Genomic DNA, 23,635 nt, shown 5'->3' with positions numbered 1-23,635 from the left:
AAGCAAAACCAGCAATTATACTGCCTGAGGGGATTGAAAAGAAAGCTTTGATTAGTAAGGAATTGCCAATTAATGACCACTGATATTTAACACTGGTTTGTTGAAATTTTAAATCAGAGTGTTGACTCTTGTTGATCAGGTCAGTCCCCTAGGAAATGAATCCAAAAGCTAGTTACCAGCGTCACAATCAGGATTATCTATCCAATGCTATCCAATTGCATAATCAGTCCTCATACTGGAGACTATGTTGAACTTTTCGCAAGCACAGACTCATCATCACGGTCAGGGACTTGATTGTTGAGCGGCTCATGAGAAACGGAAACCAAACAAAAACAAAGAATTGTGGATGCTGGAAACCAGAAACAAAAACAGAAATTGCTGAAAAGTAAAATCAGAAGGTCTGGCAGCACCTGTGGAGAGAAAGCAGAGTATATGGTTCAGGTCCCGTGACCCTTCTTCAGAACATAAAGAAGGGTCCCTGATACCCAAGATATTAACTCTGCTTTCTCTCCACTATTGCTGTCAAACCTGCTGAGTAATTCCATGAGAAATGTGGAACAGTGGCTCAGTGGGTAGCATGACTGTGGCACAGCGCCAGGGACCTGGGCTCAATTCCACGCTTGGACAACTGTTTGTGTGGAGTTTGCAGGTTCTCCCTGTGTTTGCGTGGATATCTTGTTCTGGTTTGCTCCCACAATCTGAAGATGTGCAGGTTACGGTGGATTGGCCAGTCTAAAATGTCTAGGATTGTGCAGGCTAGGTGAATGGGTCATGGGAAATGGCAAGGTTACTGGAATGGGATGGATCTGGGTGGGCTGCTCTTCAGAGGGCCAGTGTAGAATTGATGGGCCGAAAGGCCTGTTCCTGAACTGTAGGAATTCTATTCTAAAAGCTGCTTGACATCCCAAGCATGCCTGAATCTACGGAATCCCCCCACCTCTGCAAAGGTGGGAAGCATTACGCTTGACTTTAAACTTTGACTCGATCCTGTTATTTTCGCCAGGTCAGAGAGTGTCTCAGCCATGACAGAAATCTGAGTCCAAATGTCTCATGAGGAGGCTGTTTATTGTTTAACTTCAAGCAATAAGTTTTTCAATTTCACGCAAGGTTAGGAAGAAATTCGTTGCCTTCGCAGCCCAGGATGATTCCAGCTTTGCATTACCAGCCACCCCTCCAAACCCCAGCTCCACCAACCCTGGCCTTGCCCCCTCCTGACCCGACCCTCGTAAAACCTCCTTCATAATCCCCTCCTTTGGGTCAGCTATCTTAATATCGAGTGGCTCATTGCCGGTTGTTTCCTGTGAAGTGGCTTGGGACTTATCCGAGGTATTTACTTGATCTAACTCAGACAAAGGGCTAGATTCCCTGCTGCTGGGAAGTGAAAGGGTTCTGTGGGGGATTGAATTTTATGCAGGCTCTCTCATCTGTCCTGAATAATCTGCTGGTGAATATTGTTAGCCGGGGGAATGAACCATGCTGACAGCAATGTTGACTTCTTGAGAATGACAGGATCTCAGGCAGGTGACAAATTGTAAATCCAAGATAACAGCACTTAAAAGTTTTGAAATAAACATCAAGGACTGAGTGGATGGTACCAAGAATGGGGGAGAAAAAATAGTGTGCTAAAGACTTCAAAGTGACAGGAGCAGCCTCTGGAATGTGTGATCCATTACTATGTGTCATCCATTCCCAAGTTGATAAAGTCTCCCACAAAGCAGGTACCTGTTGTGTCTCTCTCCCTGTGCTGTGTTGTAATCTTTGGTTAAAGTTGCAACAACAACAACATACATTTCTATTCCACGTTTAACCTAATGAAGCATCCCAAGGGGCGACATTGGTCAATAAATCCAACGAACCTTTGATGCCGAATCGCACAAGGCGAATTTAGGACAGTGCTCAAAAATCTGTCTAAGGCACAGTCATTAGGAAGTGTCTGAAAGCAAAGGATGGAGGGAGAGACCATAAGACATAGGAGCAGAAATTAGGCCATTCAGCCCATTGAGTATTCTCAGCCATTCAATCATGGCTGATAATTTTCTCAACCCCATTCTCCCGCTTTCTTCCCTTAACCTTTGATTTCCTTGACAATCAAGAACTTATCTATTGGCATCTTAAATACACTCAGTAACTTGGTCTCCACAGCCTTCTGTGGCATTGAATTCCATAGATTCCCCACTATCTGGCTGAAGAAGTTTCTCCTTATCTCCAATCTAAAAGGTCTTCCCTTTACTTGAAGACTGTGCCATCTGGTCCTCATCCCACCTACCAATGGAAACATCTTCCCAGCATCTACGCTGTCCAGGCCATTCAGTATTTTGTAAGTTTCAATTAAGTCACCCCTCATCCTTCTAATTGCCATCAAGTATAGACTCTGAGTCCTCAAATGTTCCTCATATGTTAAGCTTTTGATTCCTGGGGCATTCTTGTGAACCTCCAGGAACAGTACATTCTTCCTGAGATATGGAGCCCTATTCCAAATGTGGCCTGACCAGAGCTTTATAGAGCCTCAGAAGTACATCTCAGCTTTTATACTCAAGTCCTGTCATTACAAACACCAACATTATATTTGCCTTCCTAACAAATGACTCAACTGCAAGTTGAGAGAATCCTGGACTAGAACTCCCAAGTCTCTTTGCACTTCAGACTTCTGAATTTTCTCCCCATTTAGAAAACAGTCCTACCAAAGGACATGACCCCACACTTTCCCATGTGACAGTGGGAGTGAGAGATCTAAGGTGGAACTTTCAGTGCTTCGGCCTGAGACAACTGAAGGCAGAGCCACTAGAGATGGAGCAAATTAAATCAGGGAAACCTACAGACTCTAAAGTAGAGGCCATAAAATTCTCGGAGGGTTGTAGGTTGAGGGAGATGAAGGAGAGAGTGAGGGAAGGATTTGAGAAACAAGGACAAAAAAAATTCAAAGTTGAACTGTTGCCAGACTGAGATCCAGTGTAGGTCAGTGAGTACAAGAGGTGTTGAGGTACAGGACTTGAAAAGAGAGAATACAGACCATTGAGGTGATAAATAGCCCTGAATAGCTCCAGCAGAGTGCTGGAATGGTTGATTCTGGAGGTACCAAGACAGATGTTCGGTGCTAAGGCAGCCAGAAACAAGAAATCTTGCAGAGAAATGTGTCTCGATTTGGTTGAAAATAAGAAAAAATCTCAAGGGGTTGTTAGAGTGAAGCACTCTCTGTCTCACTTCACCCCCGCTGCAGTTTCACACTGACATCGCACCAATGATTGGCCCTCAATATTCTGCACTGCTTAAAAAGCATCATTATCTAGAAGCTGCAGTCTTAGAGCTGGGGCACAGTGCTGTTAATGATGTACCAAGAAGACAGCAATTTTGGAGCAAATAACAGCAGTACTGTTCAAGTCTTCTGTCATACCTTACACAGCTCGAGGATTAGGTGACTACAATTCATGCGATTCGATCAGCATAGTGAATTAACAGGAACCGATCTCATTAAGCAGCTTTTGTTAATGCCTTCAATCAATGCACTGACAATTGTAGATTCATTCATCTTGACTTTCTCTCTCAGTTCATTGCCATATTTGTACCATAAGACCATAAGATATAGGTGCAGATATAGGCCGTTCTGCCCATCGAGTCTGCTCTGCTATTCAATATTGTCTGATAAGTTTCTCAACCCCATTCTCCTGCTTTCTCCCTGTAACTCTTGATCCCCTTGACAATCAAGAATCTGTCTATATCAGTGACATGACCTCTGCAGCTTTCTGTGGCAATGAATCCCATAGATTCACCACTCTCAGGCTGATGAAATTTCTCCTTATCACTATTCTAAAGTATCTTCCCTTTATTCTAAGGCTGTGCCCTCAGGTTCTCATCTCTCCTACCAATGGAAACATCTTCCTGACATCCACTTGGTCCGGGCCATTCAGTATTCTGTAGGTTTCAATTAGATACCCCCTCAATCTCCTAAACTCCATTGACTATTGTCGTGGAAATTAAATCAACTTGACACAACTGTTAGCAAGAGCAAATAAAGGAGTTTTATTTAAATTCTGCAGAATTGACCCAGTACATTCAGCTAGATGTCTCAATGTAAGGGGTACCTGAGCATTGTTCAGATACTCGTCTTGTACTGTTTCTTATCATGCTCTCAAGGGTAAAGACTGGGAAAACTCAAGTTGTTATTCTCTCATCCCCTGGTCTTGGACATGACAGTTCTTCAGCTTTCGCTGAGTTCGACTGTCACAAGGTCGAGTTGAATGTTTACAAAATTCAAACAGAGACAAGCTGGCTGCAAACCTCATCAAAGTATTGTTTACAAAGCTCTGCACAGCATTAAATTTTAGAACGGCATTCTCTTTCAAATTTCACAGTAAATGTAAAATTTCTTAATTTTCCATGACACTATAGACCCAGAACCCTCAAGCATTCCTCATATGTTAAGCTTTTCATTCCTGGGACCATTCTCGTGAACCTCCACTGAACATGTTTCAGGGGTAGTGCATCTTTCCTGAGGTATGGGGCTCAAACCTGCGGATAATTCCCACCTTTCGTGAGACACCAGTAAGAGTGACTTGTCCTGATAGCAAAGCAGTATTTGACCAGGTTTGCCATTAAGACACCTCAGCAAACCTGGAAGTGTGATTGCCTGGAAACGTCCACTTTATACACATTCCTTATTGGACCAAATGGTGTGCTTCTACACTGTAGGGATTCTGTGATTCTACCTGAACAGCACGAGTTGTGTGATCTTTTGCCAAAGGAGGTGGGGATGATTTGGAATTCTAAGATGGCGGTGGCGACTGGGCAGGAGGTATTCGGGCTCTGTACATGTACACATCCACTCACCTGACCGGTCGCATTATTTATGTTTTGGTTCGTTTCTTTATTTATCTTTTTTTTAATCAAAGTTCACCTTTCCTTCTTTACTGTGGTGAAGGAAGGTGTTTGCAAGAGCCTGCCTGCAGCAGTGTGGTGGATCCAGTCCAGAAATCCTTGCCCTGGCATCCTCAGGAGCAACATCAGTGGTGACATCCCATAGCCACGCCAGAAACCCAGGAGCCATGGAGGGAACAAAAGATGAACTTTCTCCTAACTTGGTCTAAATTACTCCTTATTTCAATATTTGCAATTAAAATGCCAACCAATTGTGGCAACTCGTGCACATCCCGCTGTATTTTCATCAATACAAGTGGCAATGAGTTGTTATTCCTATTCAATATTGCTGATATGGGGGAGAGCAGCTGTGTCTTCAGTCACCAGGATCCATGCAGCAATTCTGCAAGTACCCTGTACAACAGACTCCCTCCTAATCCACTCCCATTGCCAGCGCATTGTGATTGCAGTGTGTCCCATCTACAGGGATTCACAACAACAACTAACCTTCAACAGGACATCCCAAATGTACTCCCTTCTGAACCTGAAACTACAAGAGGAGCAGGTGCAAATTCCCTTCTGAGTCACAAACTACCCTAAATTATACTCACATAATCAAAGAATGAGACAATACAGTGGACGGCATGGTGGCTCAATAGTTAACACAGCTGCCTCCCAGTGCCAAGGACCTGGGTTCAATTCCTTGGGCGATTGTTTGCGTGGAGTTTGCACATGACTGCACATGTTTCCATTAGGTGCTCCAATTTCCCTTCACAGTCCTAAGATGTGCGGGTTAGGTAGATTGGCCATGCTTAATTGCCCCATTGTAAGACTAGATTCCCGACAGTATGGAAAGAAGCCCTTCAGCCCAACAAGTCCACACTGACCCTCTGAAGAGTAACCCACCCAGATCCATGCCCCTACCTTATATTTACCCCTGACTAACACTATGGGCAATTTAACATGGCCGATTCACCTGAACTGCACATCTTTGGATTGTGGGAGGAAACCGGAGCATTAGGAGGAAACCCATGCAGACACGGTGAGAACGTGCAAACTCCACACAGACAGTCACCCAAGTTAGGACTCAAACCCGGGCCCATGGTGCTGTGAGGCAGCAGTGCCGCCCACTGAGCCACCATGCTGCCCCTCAGGCTAGGTGGGTTAGCCATAGGATATGTAGGGTCCCAGGGATAGGGTTGATCTGGTGTGATGCTCTTTGGAGTGTCAGTTGGATGCAATGGACTGAATAGCCTGTGTCCACACTGTGGGGATCCCAAGAATATCACTCAGTCCACAATTCATGCGCTGTTTAAAAGACCGATCGCATTAGTCCGATTATTCCTGCTATTTCTCCAGTTGCCTGCAGCCTTCTCAGCAAGTATCATGTGTTTCCCAAATCTTGTGCTGTTTTATAACTCATGTCTTTAAATATTTTAGTGATGTGAAGCTATTTTTAGTTAGACAGTGAACATCATTCTTCAGCACAACAGTGATATAATTATCCAGCTGTCTGACTGGCCTGCACAGAGTGCAGTGTGATGGAGCGCTGACAGATTTATTAAAAACTTCTCCCTGAGATTATTAAAGTTTGTGGATATTCCTTATTTGAAAATAGGGGCAGTGTTCGGGGAGTTTTACTTTCAGTTCAAAAGAATAGAGAAAGCTTTACTCTGTATCTAACCATGCTGTACCTGTTCTGAACAGTGTAAAGGGAGCTTTACTGTTTATCTAACCCTGTACCTGATGGGGACAATGTGGAGGAAGGCCTACTCTGTATCTAGCCCTGTGCTGTACCTGCTCTGGGAGTATTTGATAGGGAGAGTGTAGAGGGAGCTTTGCTCTACATCTAACCCTGCGCATACCTGTCCCAGCAGTATTGGAGAGGAACAATGTAGACAAAGCTTTACTCTATATTTGACCCCGTGCTGTGTCTGTCCCGGAGTATTTGATAGGAACAATGCAGAGGCAGCTTTATTCCATTTCTAACTCTGGACTGTAACTGCCCAGGTGTATTTAATAGGACAATGTCAAGAGAACTTTACTCTTTCTCTAACCCTGTAACTGCTCTGGGTGCATTTGATAGGGACATTGTAGAGGGAGCTTTACTCTGTACCCAATCCTGGACTGTAACTGTCCTGGGAGTATTTAATAGGAACAATGTAGAGGAGTTTTACTCTGTGTCTAACCCATGCCGTTCCCCTCTCTGTTCCAGGAGAACCCGTACATGTGCAACAATGAGTGTGATGCTCACACGCCTGAGTTGGCCCACCCTCCCGAGCTGATGCTGGATGATGAAGGCAGGATTCCCACCAGCTTTTGGCAAAGTGTGTCCTGGAGGAGCTTTCCCAAGCCCCTGGTGGTCAACATCACACTGTCCTGGGGGAAGAGCATCGAGCTGACCGAAGACATCATCATCACCTTTGAGTCTGGCCGGCCGGAGCAGATGGTCCTGGAGAAGTCCCTGGACCATGGGCGGAGCTGGCAGCCCTACCAGTTCTATGCAGCTGACTGCCTCAACTCCTTCGGGATGGAGCCGAGAAGGGCCCGGGATCTGAGGGCTGCCTCGGTGCTGGATATCATCTGCACTGAGGAGTACTCCAGGGGCTACGTGTGGAAGGTGGACAAGATGGTCCGCTTCGAGATCCAGCAGCGTCTGGCTCTGTTTGGGGGTCCCCGCTTTGGGGACATGGCCTCACTGTACGGCCAACTGGACACCACCAAGGAGCTGAGAGATTTCTTCACCCTGACTGACCTGCGGCTCCAGCTGCTGCGGCCAGCCACTGGACCCACCAGCGTCGACCCCCACAATCTCTCCAAGTACTTCTACGCCATCTCCAACCTGGACATCCGTGGCCGGTGAGAGCTCCACAGCCCTTCCTGGGCAGGGTCACAGCCCACGTTCACATCCAGGGAGCACGGGGTCAGGGTCCACATCTGGGGAGCAGCCAAAGTGCCAACATCTAGAGGTGAACTAGCAAGGAGGGCATCTGGGGAACACCTTTGGGAGGAGGCGGTAATGTAATGACAATATTGCAGGGCTCGTAATCCCAATCCCAGATCTCATGGTCTTGGGACATGGGTCCAAATCCTACCCAGGCAAATGAATTATAAATTAAGAATCTGTAACTAATAGCTTGTCACATGTTGAACATGTAACCACCTTCAATCCACCTGGGTTTACTGAGGCCCTTTAAGCAAGGAAATCTGCTGTCTTTACTTGGTCTGACCCACATGTGACTCCAGACCCACAGCAATGTAGTTGACTCTTAACTGCCCTTTGGGCATTTAGTGATGGGCAATAAATGCTGATCCAGCCAGTGATATCCACATGCCATTAACAAATAGTAAAGTAAAGCACTGGAGCTAAATTTTTCCATGCAAACACTTTGCCATCTGGGGTCAAAGTGCCTGCTCATCTCTCAGGAGATAGCTGGACACTAATGGTTATGGAAATGCTACCATGCAGAAGCAGGCTACTTGCACCATTGACCCTCCGAACAGCATCCCACCCAGACTCACCCACCTACCCAATCCCTATAACTCTGCATCCCCAACGCTAATCCACCTAGCCTGCAAACCCCTGGATACTGTGGCCAATTTGACATGGCCATTCCACCTAACCCGCATATCTTTGGACTGTGGGAGGAATCACAAACAGACAATGTGCAAACTCCACACAGCCCAAGGGTGGAATTGAACCTGGGTCCCTGGTGCTATGATGCAGCAGTGCTAAGCACTTTGCCACTGTGCCTCCCATCCCTCGATACTTCTTTGACACATTGATGTGAATACTCAGTGACGCAGCAGTTCAGCAGCAATAGATGAGGATCCCTCCACCTGACCAGCTCAACACTGTCAGCTGCTCCTGCTCAAGCTGAGAAACCTTCTCTGAAAGGCTACATAACCATGTGTGTAGACCAGCCCTGTGAGAGCTCCCCCTGTCCTTGGTGATGAGTGTGTGTGTTAGTGTGCAAGAGATTCAGGATCCTGGAGCAACTTTGCAATAGAATCATAGAATAATAGAAACATATAATACAGTGCCCACCATATCTACACCCATACCAATATAGTATGACTAACACTAGATCCACTTTCCTGAACTAGACCGGCTGCCTTGAATGTTATGACATTTCCAGTTCTCACCCAGGAATATTAAAGATAGTGAGGTTTCCGATCTCAGCTAGCCTCCTAGGCAGTGCCTTCCAGACCCCCTGTACCCTCTGGGTGAAAAAAGGTTTTCCTCAAATCCACTCTGATCTCCCGCCTTTCACTTAAACCTACTGTCCCCTTCACCCAAGGGGAACAGCTGCTTTCTATTCACCCAATTTACAACATGGTTCTCCTCTACATTGGGGAGATGAAACAGAGACTGGGATACCGCTTTGCGGAACACCTACACTCTGTCTGTAAAAATGACCGGTTGCCTGCCACTTCAACACACCGCCATGGCCAACGTCTCTGTCTCAGTTGTGCTGCAGTGTTCCAGCGAACCTCAGCATGAGTTCAAAGATCAATATCTCATTTTCCAATCAGGAACCCAGCAGTCTCTAGGACTCAGCATCAAGTTCAATAACAATAGCGATAGATTCCATCCTTCCATGTATTTTAACCACCCCATACCTGGCCCTGTTATGACATGGGTTGCTTTAAGCAGAGGCACCCATTCTCATGTACTCCTAGGTCCATGATCACATTACATGGGTTGCATTCAGCACAGCTAACCCAATCTCTTGTTGTTAGGTCTGATTATCCTTTATGGATCTTAACTTCTTTCCTGGCCTGCTATTCATTATCCTTGTTTTCATCTCCCTTTTATAACTCTCTGCCCTGGGCTCCATTTCCATTCTAATGCCAATTTCTCCTAGCCTTTTAACACTTTTTTATTCATTCACGGGGTGAGGGTGCCACTGCCTGTGTCAACAGTTATTGCACGTCCCTAATTGCCCAGAGGGTAGTTGAGAGTCAACCAAATTGCTGTAGGTCTGGAGTCACATGTAGGCCAGATCAGGTAAAGAAGGCTGTTTCCTTCCCTAAAAGACAATCGCTAATAGTTTCATGGTCATCACTAAACTCTTAATTCCTGATTGTTATTGAGTTCAAACTTCACCACCTGCCATAACAGGGTTCAAACACAAGGTCTCCAAAGCATTACCTGTGTCTCTGATTGAAGGACTCTTATGTCCAAAACATCAACTGTACTGCTCCTTGGATACTGCCTGTCCTGTTGTGCTTTTCCAGTGCCACACTTTTCATCTCTGGATAAACACTCCAGTGATAATACCACTAGACCATCACCTCCCCCAGTTCTGATGAAGAATCACTAGACTCAAATATTAATCCTCTATATGCTGCCAGACCTGTTGAGTTTCTCCAGCAATTTCTGTTTTTGTTTCCGATCTCCATCAACCTCAGTTCGTTGTTTTGTTTTACTATCTAGCTGAACTTGCTTTGCATCTCCTGTAATGCAATCACATCCTTCGTATAATTTGGTGAACAGGCTACACACAGTATTCCAGCTGTGGCCTAACTTAATGGTGGCACAGTGGCTCAGTGGTTAGCACTGCTGCCTCACAGCACCAGAGTCCCAGGTTTGATTCCAGCCTTGGGTAACTGTCTGTGTGGAGATTGCACATTCTCCCCATGTCTGCGTGGGTTTCCTCTGGGTGCTCCGGTTTCCTTTCACAGTCCAAAGATGTGCAGGTCAGGTGAATTGGCCATACTAAATTGCCCGTAGTGTTAGGTGCATTAGTGAGAGGGAAATGGGCCTGGGTGGTTTACTCTTCGGAGGGGTGGTGTGGACTTGTTGGGCCGAAGAGCCTGTTTCCACACTGCAGGAATCTGATCTAAATCTCTGCAGAGAACACAACTTCTCTGCTCTTATAATTTACCCCATGACTAATAAAAGCCAAATTATGCATCCCTGGAAATAAATATTATAATGTGTGCAAAGGTAGAAGACTATAGAATGAGGAGTGTTGACAACACATAGACATGACAACACAAAGAGTAAATTATTCTTACATAATGTAAATATAAGTTCAGACCCTGGTATATCTATGATAACCATGCATAGCAGTGTTTAGTATGAACAAATAATAAATGGTGTTCCATTGACATCCAAGCCAGAACTTAGTTCTTAACTTTGCATTCTCAACAATCAGTTTGTCGTACACCCAAATTCACAATGTGGCATCAACTCGCATGCTAAACAATCAGCGAGTGATCAGACTCCTGCTGACTGGTTCACCATGACAAGGTGATTTTCCTCTGTGTTCGGTCAATTGACCAACATGGAGGGAACAGATCTGTCCCTCTCCTCTCAACACAGTCACCCCCAGTCTCATCATGATTAAAGAAAAATCAGACAGCACAGAAATGGGACCATTCAGTTCATCACGTCAAATGCTGACCTCTTGAAAAATCTATCCATTTCATCCGACTGCCCTGCTCTCTTTCAGCGCAGCCCAGCCAACGTATTCCCATCAAATATCTGACATACCCATTTGAAAGGTGCCATTGACTCCACTTCCAGCACCCTGACAGGCAGCATATTCAAAGCAAATGAAAACAATTATCCTCATCTTCCCTCCGATCTTTCGTATTCAAATTCAAAATGTGTCCTTGATTAATTGACCCTCGTACCACTTGAAACATTTTTCTCTTCTTTACTCTGTCAAAAACTATTCATGGTGCACTGTTCTGACTGAAAACTTCCTTCCTGTTCAATCTCTATTCACTGTCATGCAGCGAGGTCATATTCGCCCATCTCATAATCTCCATAACTGGGAGGCGTTGCCTGATTATTCTACACTCAGCTTCTGGGAGACTCACATGAGCTATCAGTCCAAGTGAATCTTCAGACACTAATTAGAGAACAGGAGCAGGAAAATGTTTACGCTGCCATTCACGTGTCTCCAAGGAACTGTCTGGGTTTTGCTTACTTTAGTAAAACGTTAGGAGAACTGGGAATTGTGAAATGTGCATAGTAAAATCTGCAGAATTTGAAGCTTTCCCTTGACAATAACTTAAAGTGAATACATGAAGATAATGTCAGAGGTGGGGATGTTCGCTGATGATTGCACAATGTTCAGCACTGTTTGTGACTGCTCAGATACTGATGTAGTCTGCTTACATATGAAGTTTTACCTGCACAACATCCAGGCGTAGGCTGATAAGCGGCAAGTAATGTTTGTGCACATAAATGTCAGGTAATGACCATCTCTAACAAGAACATACAAAACAATAAATTAGGAGTAGAAGTAGGCCATTCGGGCCCCTCAACACTGCTTCATCATTCAGTAAGATTATGTTTATCCATTTTGAATTCCACATTCCCATCTATCCACGATAACCCATGATTTCCCTGCCCAACAAAAATCTACCACTCTGCATTAAAAATACACAATTAACAGGCAGCACAGTGGCACAGTGGTTAGCACTGCTGCCTCCCAGTGCCAGACACCCGGGTTCAATTCCCGCCTCAGGCAACCGTCTGTCTGGAGCTTGCATATTCTCCCCGTGTCTGCGTGGGTTTCCTCCGGGTGCTCCGGTTTCCTCCCACAGTCCAAAAAATGTGCAGGTTAAGTAAATCGACCATGCTAAATTGCCCGTAGTGTTAGGTAAATGAATGGGAATGGGTGGGTTGCTCTTCAGAGGGTCAGTGTGGACTTGTTGGGCTGAAGGGCCTGTTTCCACGCTGTAAGTAATCTAATCCCACCTTCACTGCCTTCTGAAGCAGAGTGCTCAAGTTGCACTAGGTGAGAGAAAAAAAGCAAAATTCTCCGTTCTGTTTCCTGAAAGAGCTACCTCTGATTTTCAAATGGAAACCTGCCCCCAGTTCTGAATTGACCCACATGAGGAAACAACCTTTCCACATCCACCATTTTAAGACCCATTCATGATCTGGTACAATTCAATCAAGTCACCTTTCCTTCTTCTAAGTTCCAGAGGAAACAAATCCAGCCTATTCAACCCATCTACCAAGAACAATGTGAAGATTCCAGGTATAATCTGGTAACCTCCTCTGAACCACCTCCATTTAGAACAAAGAATATTATAGCACAGTACAGGCCCTTCGGCCTTCGATGTTGTACCAACCCTTTATCCTCCTCTAAAATCAAACTAACCTACATACCCTACATATTACAATCGTCCTTGTGCCTATCCAAGAGTCGCTTAAATGTCCCTAATGTATCAGACTCTACTACCACCACTGGCAGTGCATTCAATGAATCCAGCACTCTCTGTGTAAAGAATCTACCTCTGCCATCTCCCCTATACCTTCTTCCAATTACCTTAAAATTATGTCCCCTCATAATAGCCATTCTTGCTTTGGGAAAATGTTTTTGGCTGTCCACTCTATCTATGCCTCTCATCATCTTGTACACCTCGATCAAGTCACCTCTCGGCTTCCTTCACTCCAATGAGAAAAGCACTAGCTCCCTCAACCATTCTTCATAAGACAGGCCCTCCAGTCCAGGCAGCATCCTGGTAAATTTCCTCTACACCCTGTTTAAAGCTTCCACAACCAGAACTGGCCAAGTATAGTCTAGCCAGGGTATTATAGAGCTGCAGCATAATCTCGCTGCTCTTAAACTCAGTCCCCCTCATAATGAAAGCCAACACACTATATGCCTTCTTAATAATCCTATCAACCTGGGTGGCAAATTTGAGGGATCTACGGACGTTAACCCCAAGATCCCTTTGTTCCTCCACACTGCTATGAATCCTGCCATTAACCCTGTAATCTGCATTCAGATTTGACCTTCCAAAATGAAACACCTCACACTTTTCCAAGTTGAACTCCATTTGCCATTTCTGAGCACAGCTCTGCACCCTGTCAATGTCCCATTGCAACCTACAATAGCTCTCCACACTATCCACAACTCCATGAACCTTCATGTCATTAGCAAACTTACAAGCCCACCTTTCCACTTCCTCATCCAAGTCATTTATAAAAATCACAAAGAGCAGAGGTCCCAGAACATATTCAAGATTAGAGTGGTGCTGGAAAAGCATAGCCAGTCAGGCAGTATCCGACGAGCAGGAAAATTGATGTTTTGGACAAAAGCCCTTCATCAGGAATGAGGCCATGGAATGATAAAGGGCTTTTACCCAAAACATTGATTTTCCTGCTCCTCGGATGCTGCCTCACCTGCTGTGCTTTTCCAGCACCACTCTAATCTTGACTCTGATCTCCAGCATCTGCAGTACACACTTTCGTCCCAGAACAGGTCCCTGTGGAACACGACTGGTCACCGTGCTCCAGGGCTGAATATTTTATATCATTCCTTAAATGCTAAGACCAAAACTGCACACAGCATTTCGGATGTGGTCACACCAATTTCCTGTACCATGGAGCATACGTCCTGACTTGTTTGTTGATTCCTCTCATAATATAGGACTGCATTCCATTACCACGTTTTATTATGTGTTGTCCCGGCATCTTAATGTTCTCTGATTCATGCACCAGAACACCCAGATCCCTCTGCATCTCAGAATTCTGCAGTCATTTTCCATTTAAGTGATACTCTAGTATTTCATTCTACCTGCCAAAGAAAACAGCTTCATATTTTTCCACTTTATATATCATTTGTCAGATACGTGCCCATTCACTTAACTCATCTATATCCATTTGCAATTTCATTCTGTCTTGTTCACCACATACTTATTAATTTTACTCAAGTTTCCTTATTATCTACAACTAATCCCATTTTCACACTGTAGGAGACTTTATGTATCTTTTTCCGTCTTTGTGTCCATTTTGACACTCCTGGCTAACTTACTCTCACAGAGGAATTTCTTCCATCCGATTAACCCTTCAACTATTCTCTGCTTCTCTTCATTTTCTGACAATTCAGCTGATCATAACTGACTTCTCATATGCTTTTTCCTCTGACTGATGCTTTCCTTAACTTGTTTAGTCAGCCAAGGATGTTGGGTCCTATCTGAAGAACTTTACTTCACTGTGGGAATTTACTGAGTTTTCTGAAACAGTACTCTGAACTCTGTCTCTATTGATCTGCCTGAAAAATGTGTTGCTGGAAAAGCGCAGCAGGTCAGGCAGCATCCAAGGAGCAGGAGAATCGACGTTTCGGACATAAGCCTGAAGGAATCCTGAAGAAGGGCTTATGCCCGAAACGTCGATTCTCCTGCTCCTTGGATGCTGCCTGACCTGCTGCGCTTTTCCAGCAACACATTTTTCAGCTCTGATCTCCAGCATCTGTAGTCCTCACTCTTTCCTCTATTGATCTGCCCTCTAGCTTAGACTGCCAGTTCATTTTCAAATGTTAAGCTTTCATATCCACATAGTCATAGAGTTATAGAGATGTACAGCACGGAAATAGACTGTTCAGTACAACTCGTCCATGCCAACCAGATATTCCAACCCAATCTAGTCCCACCTGCCAGCAACTAGCCCATAGCCCTCCAAACCCTTCCTATTCATATACCCATCCAGATGCCTTTTAAATGTTGCAATTGTACCAGCCTCCACCACTTTCTCTGGCAGCTCATTCCATTCATTTACCACCCTCTGCGTGAAAAAGGTTGCCCATTAGGTCTCTTTTATATCTTTCCCCTCTCACTCTAAACCTATGGCCTCTAGTTCTGGACTCCCCCACCCTAGGGAAAATATCTTGTTACCCTATCTATGCCCCTCATAATTTTATAAATTTCTATAACGCCACCCCCCAGTCTCCAATGCTCCAGGGAAAACAGCCCCAGCCTATTCAGCTTCACCTTGTAGCTTGAATCCTTCAACCCTCGCAAAGTCCTTGTAAATGTCCTTGGGGACATTTAAGCGACTGCTGTACGTGCACATGGATAGCAGTGAGTTGAGGGGTGCATAGGTTAGGTTGCTATATTTTACTTCAGGATTAAATCTCGGCACAACATCGTGGGCCAAAGGGCCTGTTCTGTGTTGTACTTTTCTATGTTCTATGTTCTCAATCTTTTCTGAAACCTTTCAAGTTTCACAACATCCTTCTGATGCGAAGGGGACCATAATTGCACACACTATTGCAGAAGTGTCCTAACCAATGTCCTGTAAAGCTGCAACACGACCTCCCAACTCCTATACTCAGTGCTCTGACCAATAAAGGAAAGCATTCCAACACCTTCTTCACGATCCTATCCACCTGCGGCTTCACATTTATTTCTTCTTGGGAATTGTGTCACGCATTGTGGTTACTGTTAGGTGGCCTGTAGATCACTCCCACTCCAAATTCTTTCCCCAACCCTTTCTCATCTCCACTCACACCAATCCTCCACCATGATCTCCTGAACCAAGGTCATCTCCATTAATGGTATCTCCATCTGCAGTGCTGCATTTCCAGCTTCACTTAGCTTCCTCATTCCTTGAATATTACATACCTCTCAATATTCAGGACACAATTCCCATCATCTAGAAGCCATGTCTTCACAACTGTCAGATAGTATTCATTTACTTCAGTGTGTACTTACAATATATTTACTTTGTTATGATTGCTAATTACATTCAGATGCAGAGCTTGTAACATCTTTGCAATATCTTTTTTGATTGTTGGTGGTGCATTCCTTAGCTTTTTTTTCTGTGCCCATTCCTGCCACTTTCCAATCCTTATTTCCCATATTACTATTCTCCTTGCATAACTTCACTCCATCCCTCCAGTTCTGAAGAAGGGTCTCTCAATATGAAATGTTGACCCTGATTTCTCTCCACAGATGCTGCCAGGCCTGCTAAGCTTTTCCAGCAACTTCTGTTTTGGTTCTATCCTTTAATATTTTTCTGCATTTTATGCCATGCCCGTAATTTTTAATTTGAAATTGTCTCCATTTCTCCAGTAATGCAGTTCACAGTGATATTGGCCCCAGCAGGTTTGGCCTATCTAAAGATTAAGCCCCCAGATTCCCTGGTACTGTGTCAGATGCTTACAAACTGGAACCCATTTTTCCAACACTGGTCTTTGAGCCACATATTCATCTCCCTACTTTTAGGGACCCCAATCTAATTTGCAATAGCTCAGGCAATACTTTAGAGATTATAACTTTTGATGGTCTCCTTTGTGTCTCACTCCTCATATTTTCTGTGCAGAAACATTTTCCTGATTCTACCTGTGTTGCTGGTATTTCCATGGATCATGACTCCTCTCTCTGCATAGAAAGGTGTCAAGTTCCTCATTATGTTATTACCTCATCTACTACAGGTCTGGTTGATCCCTCCACTTGAATGTCATCCTGTACCACAGCATGATAGTCGGTTTGCACATTCACTACAAACCCCACTCTCAGTCAACAGGCTGAGAGAATCTCAAAGGTAAAAACAATGACTGCAGATGCTGGAAACCAGAGTCTAGATTAGAGTGGTGCTGGAAGAGCACAGCAGTTCAGGCAGCATCCGAGGAGCAGTAAAATCGACGTTTCGGGCAAAAGCCCTTCATCAGGAATACAGGCAGAGAGCCTGAAGAGATAAGTGAGCGGAGGGTGGGGGTGGGGAGAAAGTAGCATAGAGTACAATAGGTGAGTGGTGGAGGGGATGAAGGTGATAGGTCGGGCGGGGGGAGGGTGGAATGGATAGGTGGAAAAGAAGATAGACAGGTAGGACAAGTCATGCGGACAATGCTGAGCTGGAAGTTTGGAACTGGGGTGAGGTGGGGGAAGGGGAAATGAGGAAACTGTTGAAGTCCACATTGATGCCCTGGGGTTGAAGTGTTCTGAGGCGGAAGATGAAGCGTTCTTCCTCCAGGCGTCTGGTGGTGAGGGAGCAGCGGTGAAGGAGGCCCAGGACCTCCATGTCCTCGGCAGAGTGGGAGGGGGAGTTGAAATGTTGGGCCACAGTGTGGTGTGGTTGGTTGGTGCGGGTGTCCCGAAATGTTCCCTAAAGCACTCTGCTAGGAGGCGTCCAGTCTCCCCAATGTAGAGGAGACTGCATCGGGAGCAACGGGTACAATAAATGATATTGATGGATGTGCAGGTAAAACTTTGATGGATGTGGAAGGCTCCTTTAGGGCCTTGGATAGAGGTGATGGAGGTGTGGGCACAGGCTTTGCAATTCCTGTGGTGGCAGGGGAAGGTGCCAGGATGGGAGGGTGGGTTGTAGGGGGGCGTGGACCTGACCAGGTAGTCACAGAGAGAATGGTCTTTGTGGAAGGTAGAAAGGAGTGGGGAGGGAAATATATCCCTGGTGGTGGGGTGTTTTTAGAGGTGGCGGAAATGTCGATGGATGATTTGGTTTATGCGAAGGTTGGTAGGGTGGAAGGTGAGCACCAGGGGAATTCTGTCCTTGTTACGGTTGGCGGGTAGGGTTTGAGGGCGGAGGTGCGGGATGTGGACGAGATGCGTTGGAGGGCATCTTGAACCACGTGGGAAAGGAAATTGTGGTCTCTAAAGAAGGAGGCCATCTGGTGTGTTCTGTGGTGGAACTGGTCCTCCTGGGAGCAGATACGGTGGAGGCAGAGGAATTGGGAACACGGGTTGGCATTTTTGCAGGAGGTAAGGTGGGAAGCGGTGTAATCCAGGTACCTATGTGAGTCGGTGGATTTGTAAAAAATGTCGGTGTCAAGTCGGTTGTCATTAATGGAGGTGGAGAGGTCCAGAAAGGGGAGGGGGGTGTCAGAGATGGTCCAGGTAAATTTAAGGTCAGAGTGGAATGTGTTGGTGAAGTTGATGAATTGCTCAACCTCCTTGCAGGAGCATGAGGTGGCGCCAATGCAGTCATCAATGTAACGGAGGAAGAGGTGGGCAGTGGTGCCGGTGTGATTACGGAAGATCGACTGTTCGACGTAGCCAACAAAGAGACAGGCATAGCTGGGGCCCATATAGGTGCCCATGGCCACTCCTTTGGTCTGGAGGAAGTGGGAAGGTTCGAAGGAGAAATTGTTAAGGGTGAGGACCAGTTCGGCCAAACGAATGAGAGTTTCGGTGGAAGGGTACTGTTGGAGACGTCGGGAGAGGAAGAAATGAGGGCTTGGAGGCCCTGGTCATGGCGGGTGGAGGTGTAGAGGGATTAGATATCCATGGTGAAGATGAGGCATTGGGGGCCGGGGAAACGTAAGTCTTGGAGAAGGTGGAGGGCATGGGTGGTGTCTCGAACGTCTGTGGGGAGTTCCTGGACTAGGGGGGATATGACAGTGTCGATGTAGGTAGAAATTTGTTCAGTGGAGTAGGAGCATGCTGAGACAATGGGTCGGCCAGGGTGGTCAGGCTTGTGGATCTTGGGAAGGAGGTAGAATTGGTCAGTGCGGGGTTCCCGGACAATGAGGTTGGAAGCTGTGGGCGGGAGATCTCCTGAGGTGATGAGGTTCTATATAGTCTGGGAGATGATGGTTTGGTGATGGGGGGGGAGGTGGGATCACGGTCGAGGGGGCGGTAGGAAGAGGTGTCCTCGAGTTGGCGTTTGGCTTCAGCGTTGTAGAGGTCAGTGCTTGGGAAGGAAGTAGAACCGGGCAATTGCAGAGATTGTACCTCTGCCCTCTCTCTTGTTACTTGCCTCACTCACGGTCACACTTTCCTATTCCTGACCAAATCGGGAGTCCTTATCCCCAGTGGTGTGACTACCTCCCAGTGCAAACATCCAGGCGACATTCCCTCTTCCTGATACTTCGGAGTTCCATAGTTCAGCCTCCAGATTATAAACACTGAGCCAGGCTGCTTGGATTTCAAGCATTTCCTGCAGATGTTCTTGCCATGGATCACAATGGCATCCTGCAGCTCCCAAATGCTTCAGTCTTGTCGCATCAGCTGTCCTGCCTTCTTTAATTGGTTCTAATTATTCAATTATTTACTTACTTGCATTTTACATATTTAATTAACTTTAACACCAATTTGTATAGTATGCAAAAACGTAAGAACAAAACTTAACACTTACTAGAGATCCATTAAACAGTGCTCTACTTTCTCTGTAATGTAACAAGAACCAATTCCCATCTTCCAAAACAATGTCTGAAGTGCAATAAGACTTGGCTGTCCTCGTGCAGGATTCTCTGAAGGTTAACTTGCAGGTTGAGTCAGTAGTTGGGAAAGCAAATACAATGTTGGCATTTGTTTTGAGAGGATGAAAGTATAAAAGCAGGGATGTACTTCTGGGGCTTTTTAAGGCTCCGGTCAGACCACATTTAGAATGTTATGAGCAATTTTGGGTCCCATATGTCAGGAGGGATGTACATGCCCAGGAGCGGGGCCAGAGGAGGTTCACGAGAGTGATCCCAGGAATTCAAGGCTTAACATGTGAGGAGTCGAGATTAGAGTGGTGCTGGAAATGCACAGCAGGTCAGGCAGCATCCGAGGAGCAGGAAAATTGACGTTCCGGGCAGGAGCCTTTCATCAGGAATATGTGAGGACTCTGGGTCTATGCTCAATGGAGTTTAGAAGGATGGGGGTGGTATCTGATTGAAACTTACAGAATGGTCTGGATAGAGTGAATGTTGGGAAAATATTTCTATTGGCCTAAGAGTCTAGGACTCAAGGGCACAGCCTTAGAGTAAAGGGAAGACCCTAGAGAATGGAGATGAGGAGAAACTCCATCAGCCAGAGAGTGGAACTTTCTCCATCTTTGGAACTTACTGGCACAGAAGGCCATGGGGGCCAGGTCATTGAGTATATTTAAAACAGAGATAGATAAGGGGATTGTTAAGGAGATGAAAGATTATGGGGAGAAGGTGGGAGAATGGGATAGAGCAATTTATCAGCAATGGCTGAGATGACTCAATGTGCAAAATGGCCCATATATTTGCTCCTATGTCTTATGGTCCCTTGCCTCCATAACTATCAGATCATATTCATTTACTTCAATGTACACTATCAGTTGATTTACTTTGTTATGGTTGCTAATTATGTTCAGATACAGAACCTTCAGCTTTTTCTTTAATATCTTGACTTGATTGTTCGCTAGATTCTGCTAACTTGGAGTTACTCATGGGCAGCTTTCCTACATTTAGCGCCACAGAACAAAAGAAATGATACAGCACAGAAGGGATCCATTCAGCTCATCTTGGCAATGCCAACCCAAAGATATCCAGATGCCCTTTCTCATTCCATCGTCCAGCATACAGCCCATAGTCCTGCAGCATATTGCGTTGTAAAGTGCAGATCTGGTGTTTTTTTTATAAAAGAGTTTAGGGTCATTGCCTCTACCATCAAATTGAGATTAAATTATATTAGATTCCCTACAGTGTGGAAACAGGCCCTTCGGCCCAACAAGTCCACACTGACCCTCTGAAGAGTAACTCACACAGACCCATTTCCCTCTGACTAATGCACCTAACACTATGGGCAATTTAGCATGGCCAGACTACCTGACCTGCACATCTTTGGACTGTGGGAGGAAACTGGAACACCCAAAGAAATCACAAGCAGACTCGGGGAGAATGTGCAAACTCCACACAAACAGTCGCACAAGGCGGGAATCGAACTCCGGTCCCTGGCGCTGTGAGGCTGCAAATTCCAAGTATCTCTGTAAAGTAATGCTTTTCCTCATGTCCCTCTAATTCTTCCGCCAGTCAGCTTGAATCTATGACCCCTGGTTTGTGAACTCCCCAACAGGGGAAACAGGCTTCACCTGTGTACCTTATTTCATTGCAGAGAGTTTGTGCAGAAGGTTCACCCTTTCCAAATTTACTGAACAGCATTTAGATAACGCCCTTACCTTCCCTGTGGTAGTGAAATGGGATGAAGTGCTTCATGGGAATCTTAACCAGGCAAAATGTGACACCAAGACAGAGAAGTGCGCATTGCTGAAAATGTGTTGCTGGTTAAAGCACAGCAGGTCAGGCAGCATCCAAGGAACAGGCAAGTCGACGTTTCGGGCCAGAGCCCTTTGAAGGGCTCTGGCCCGAAACGTCGACTTGCCTGTTCCTTGGATGCTGCCTGACCTGCTGTGCTTTAACCAGCAACACATTTTCAGCTCTGATCTCCAGCATCTGCAGACCTCACTTTTTACACACAGAAGTGGGCATTGTCTAAAAGCTTGGCCAAATGAAGACAGTCTTGACAGTCGGAGGAAAGAAGAGGGAGACTTGGAATGAGAGAGGTAATTCCAAATCTTAGGATCCAGACTGCTGAACACATGACCACTAATAGTCATATGGGTGGTGTGGTGGCTCAGTGGTTAGCACCACTGCCTCAGGCACCAGGAACCCAGATTTGATTCGGGATGACTGTCTGTGTGGAGTTTGCACGTTCTCCACGTAGGTTTCCTCCGTGTGCTCCGGTTTCCTCCCACAGTCCAAAGATGTGCAGGCGATGGGAAATGTGGGATGGGTCTGGGTGCCATGCTCTCTTGGACAGTCATGATTTGGAGATGCCGGTGTTGGACTGGGGTGTACAAAGTCATACACAGGACTATAACCTGGTGTTGTGTGATTTTTAACTCTTGGACAGTAGATGGGATGAGCTGAATGGCCTCTTCCACGCTGTAGGCATTCCATGAGAGCTTGTTCTGTCCTCTCCCAGTAAGCTATGGATTACTGCATGAAAGGTGCTAGACAAATGCAAAGCGTGATGATGATTTTTAAGGGAGAAATACAATAACCTGGCAGTTCCAAAAACCTGAGGGTATCATCAACAACGAAGCGCGGATGTTGCAGGCCCTGTATAAATGCAGATCATTGCTTTAAAGGTCTGAGGATGGCTGAACTGATTGTAAACTCTATCTCTCGCTCTCAACCAACCTGTCCTTGCTGCGAATTTCAAACACACGCTACCCGGGATGAAAAATGTGACTGCAGACTGAAGTCGATGAAGGATGAGCGGACTTCTGGGTTTTTTTTATATAAACAGAGCTGACCGGTGGCTTTTTGCTGTTGTGTGTTGTCAGGTGCAAGTGTAACCTTCACGCCAACAACTGTGTCATGAAGAAAGGGAAGCTGACCTGTGAGTGTGAGCACAACACCACGGGGCCGGACTGTGGTCGATGCAAGAAAGGTTTTCATGGCCGACGGTGGAGAGCGGGCTCGTACCTCCCCATCCCCAAAGGGACGGCCAATGTCTGTGAGTAATGAACGTCTCTCCGGCTCAGCCTAGCCCCTGTGGGGGAGGGGGAGTCTCACTTCATATTTCGCGTTGTCAGCCCTTTCCCTCCGGCAAGGCATCAATTCCAAACACAATGCGGTGGGCATTTGTAATTATGTTAATGTGTAAACGGAGACTTAGAGTGTGCACTTTCACAATTACAGAGTCAGAAAGCTCAGGCAGAGACCATTCAGCCCGTCACGATGCTGATAGTTGATTAGATTCCCTGCAGTACAGAAACTGGCCCTTCCGCCCAACAAGTCCATACCAACCTTCCGAAGAGTAACCCACCCAGGCCCATTCCCCCCATCCTATATTTACCCCTGACTAGTGCACCAAACAATCCAGATCTCCTTCGAATCGTCCAAATTCCTCCAGAACCAAACGGGTAGCCATGAGCACCCGTATGGGCCCCAGCTATGCCTGTCTCTTTGTCGGCTACGTAGAACAGTCCATCTTCCGCAGTTACACCGGCACCACTCCCCACCTCTTCCTCCACTACATTGATGACTGCAATGGCGCCACCTCGTGCTCCCGCCAGGAGGTTGAGTAGTTCATCAACTTCACCAACACATTCCACCCTGACCTTAAATTCACCTGGATCATCTCTGACACCTCCCTCCCCTTCCTGGACCTCTCCATCTCCATCAATGATGACCAACTCAACACTGACTTTTTTTACAAACCCACTGACTCCCACAGCTCCCTGGATTACACCTCCTCCCACCCTACCTCCTGCAAAAATGCCATCCCGTATTCCCAGTTCCTCCGGCTCTGCCGCATTTGCTCCTAGGAG

At 45.9% G+C, this 23,635-nt stretch overlaps 1 protein-coding gene across 1 annotated transcript in view; it reads left to right on the top strand.

Annotated features, from left to right (window-relative positions):
* LOC132832590 (netrin-G1-like) overlaps window positions 1-23,635 on the top strand; it is a 65,185-nt gene that overhangs the window by 29,307 nt on the left and 12,243 nt on the right. The window contains exons 2-3 of the mRNA XM_060850676.1: window positions 7,067-7,710; window positions 22,646-22,822. Coding sequence (XP_060706659.1) covers window positions 7,067-7,710; window positions 22,646-22,822 — 821 coding nt within the window. The remainder of the gene's footprint in view (window positions 1-7,066; window positions 7,711-22,645; window positions 22,823-23,635) is intronic.

This window comes from Hemiscyllium ocellatum, chromosome 35 (assembly GCF_020745735.1).
Source record: "Hemiscyllium ocellatum isolate sHemOce1 chromosome 35, sHemOce1.pat.X.cur, whole genome shotgun sequence".
NCBI classification, from domain to species: Eukaryota; Metazoa; Chordata; class Chondrichthyes; order Orectolobiformes; family Hemiscylliidae; genus Hemiscyllium; species Hemiscyllium ocellatum.
This window is presented reverse-complemented; position numbering and strand designations above follow the sequence as displayed.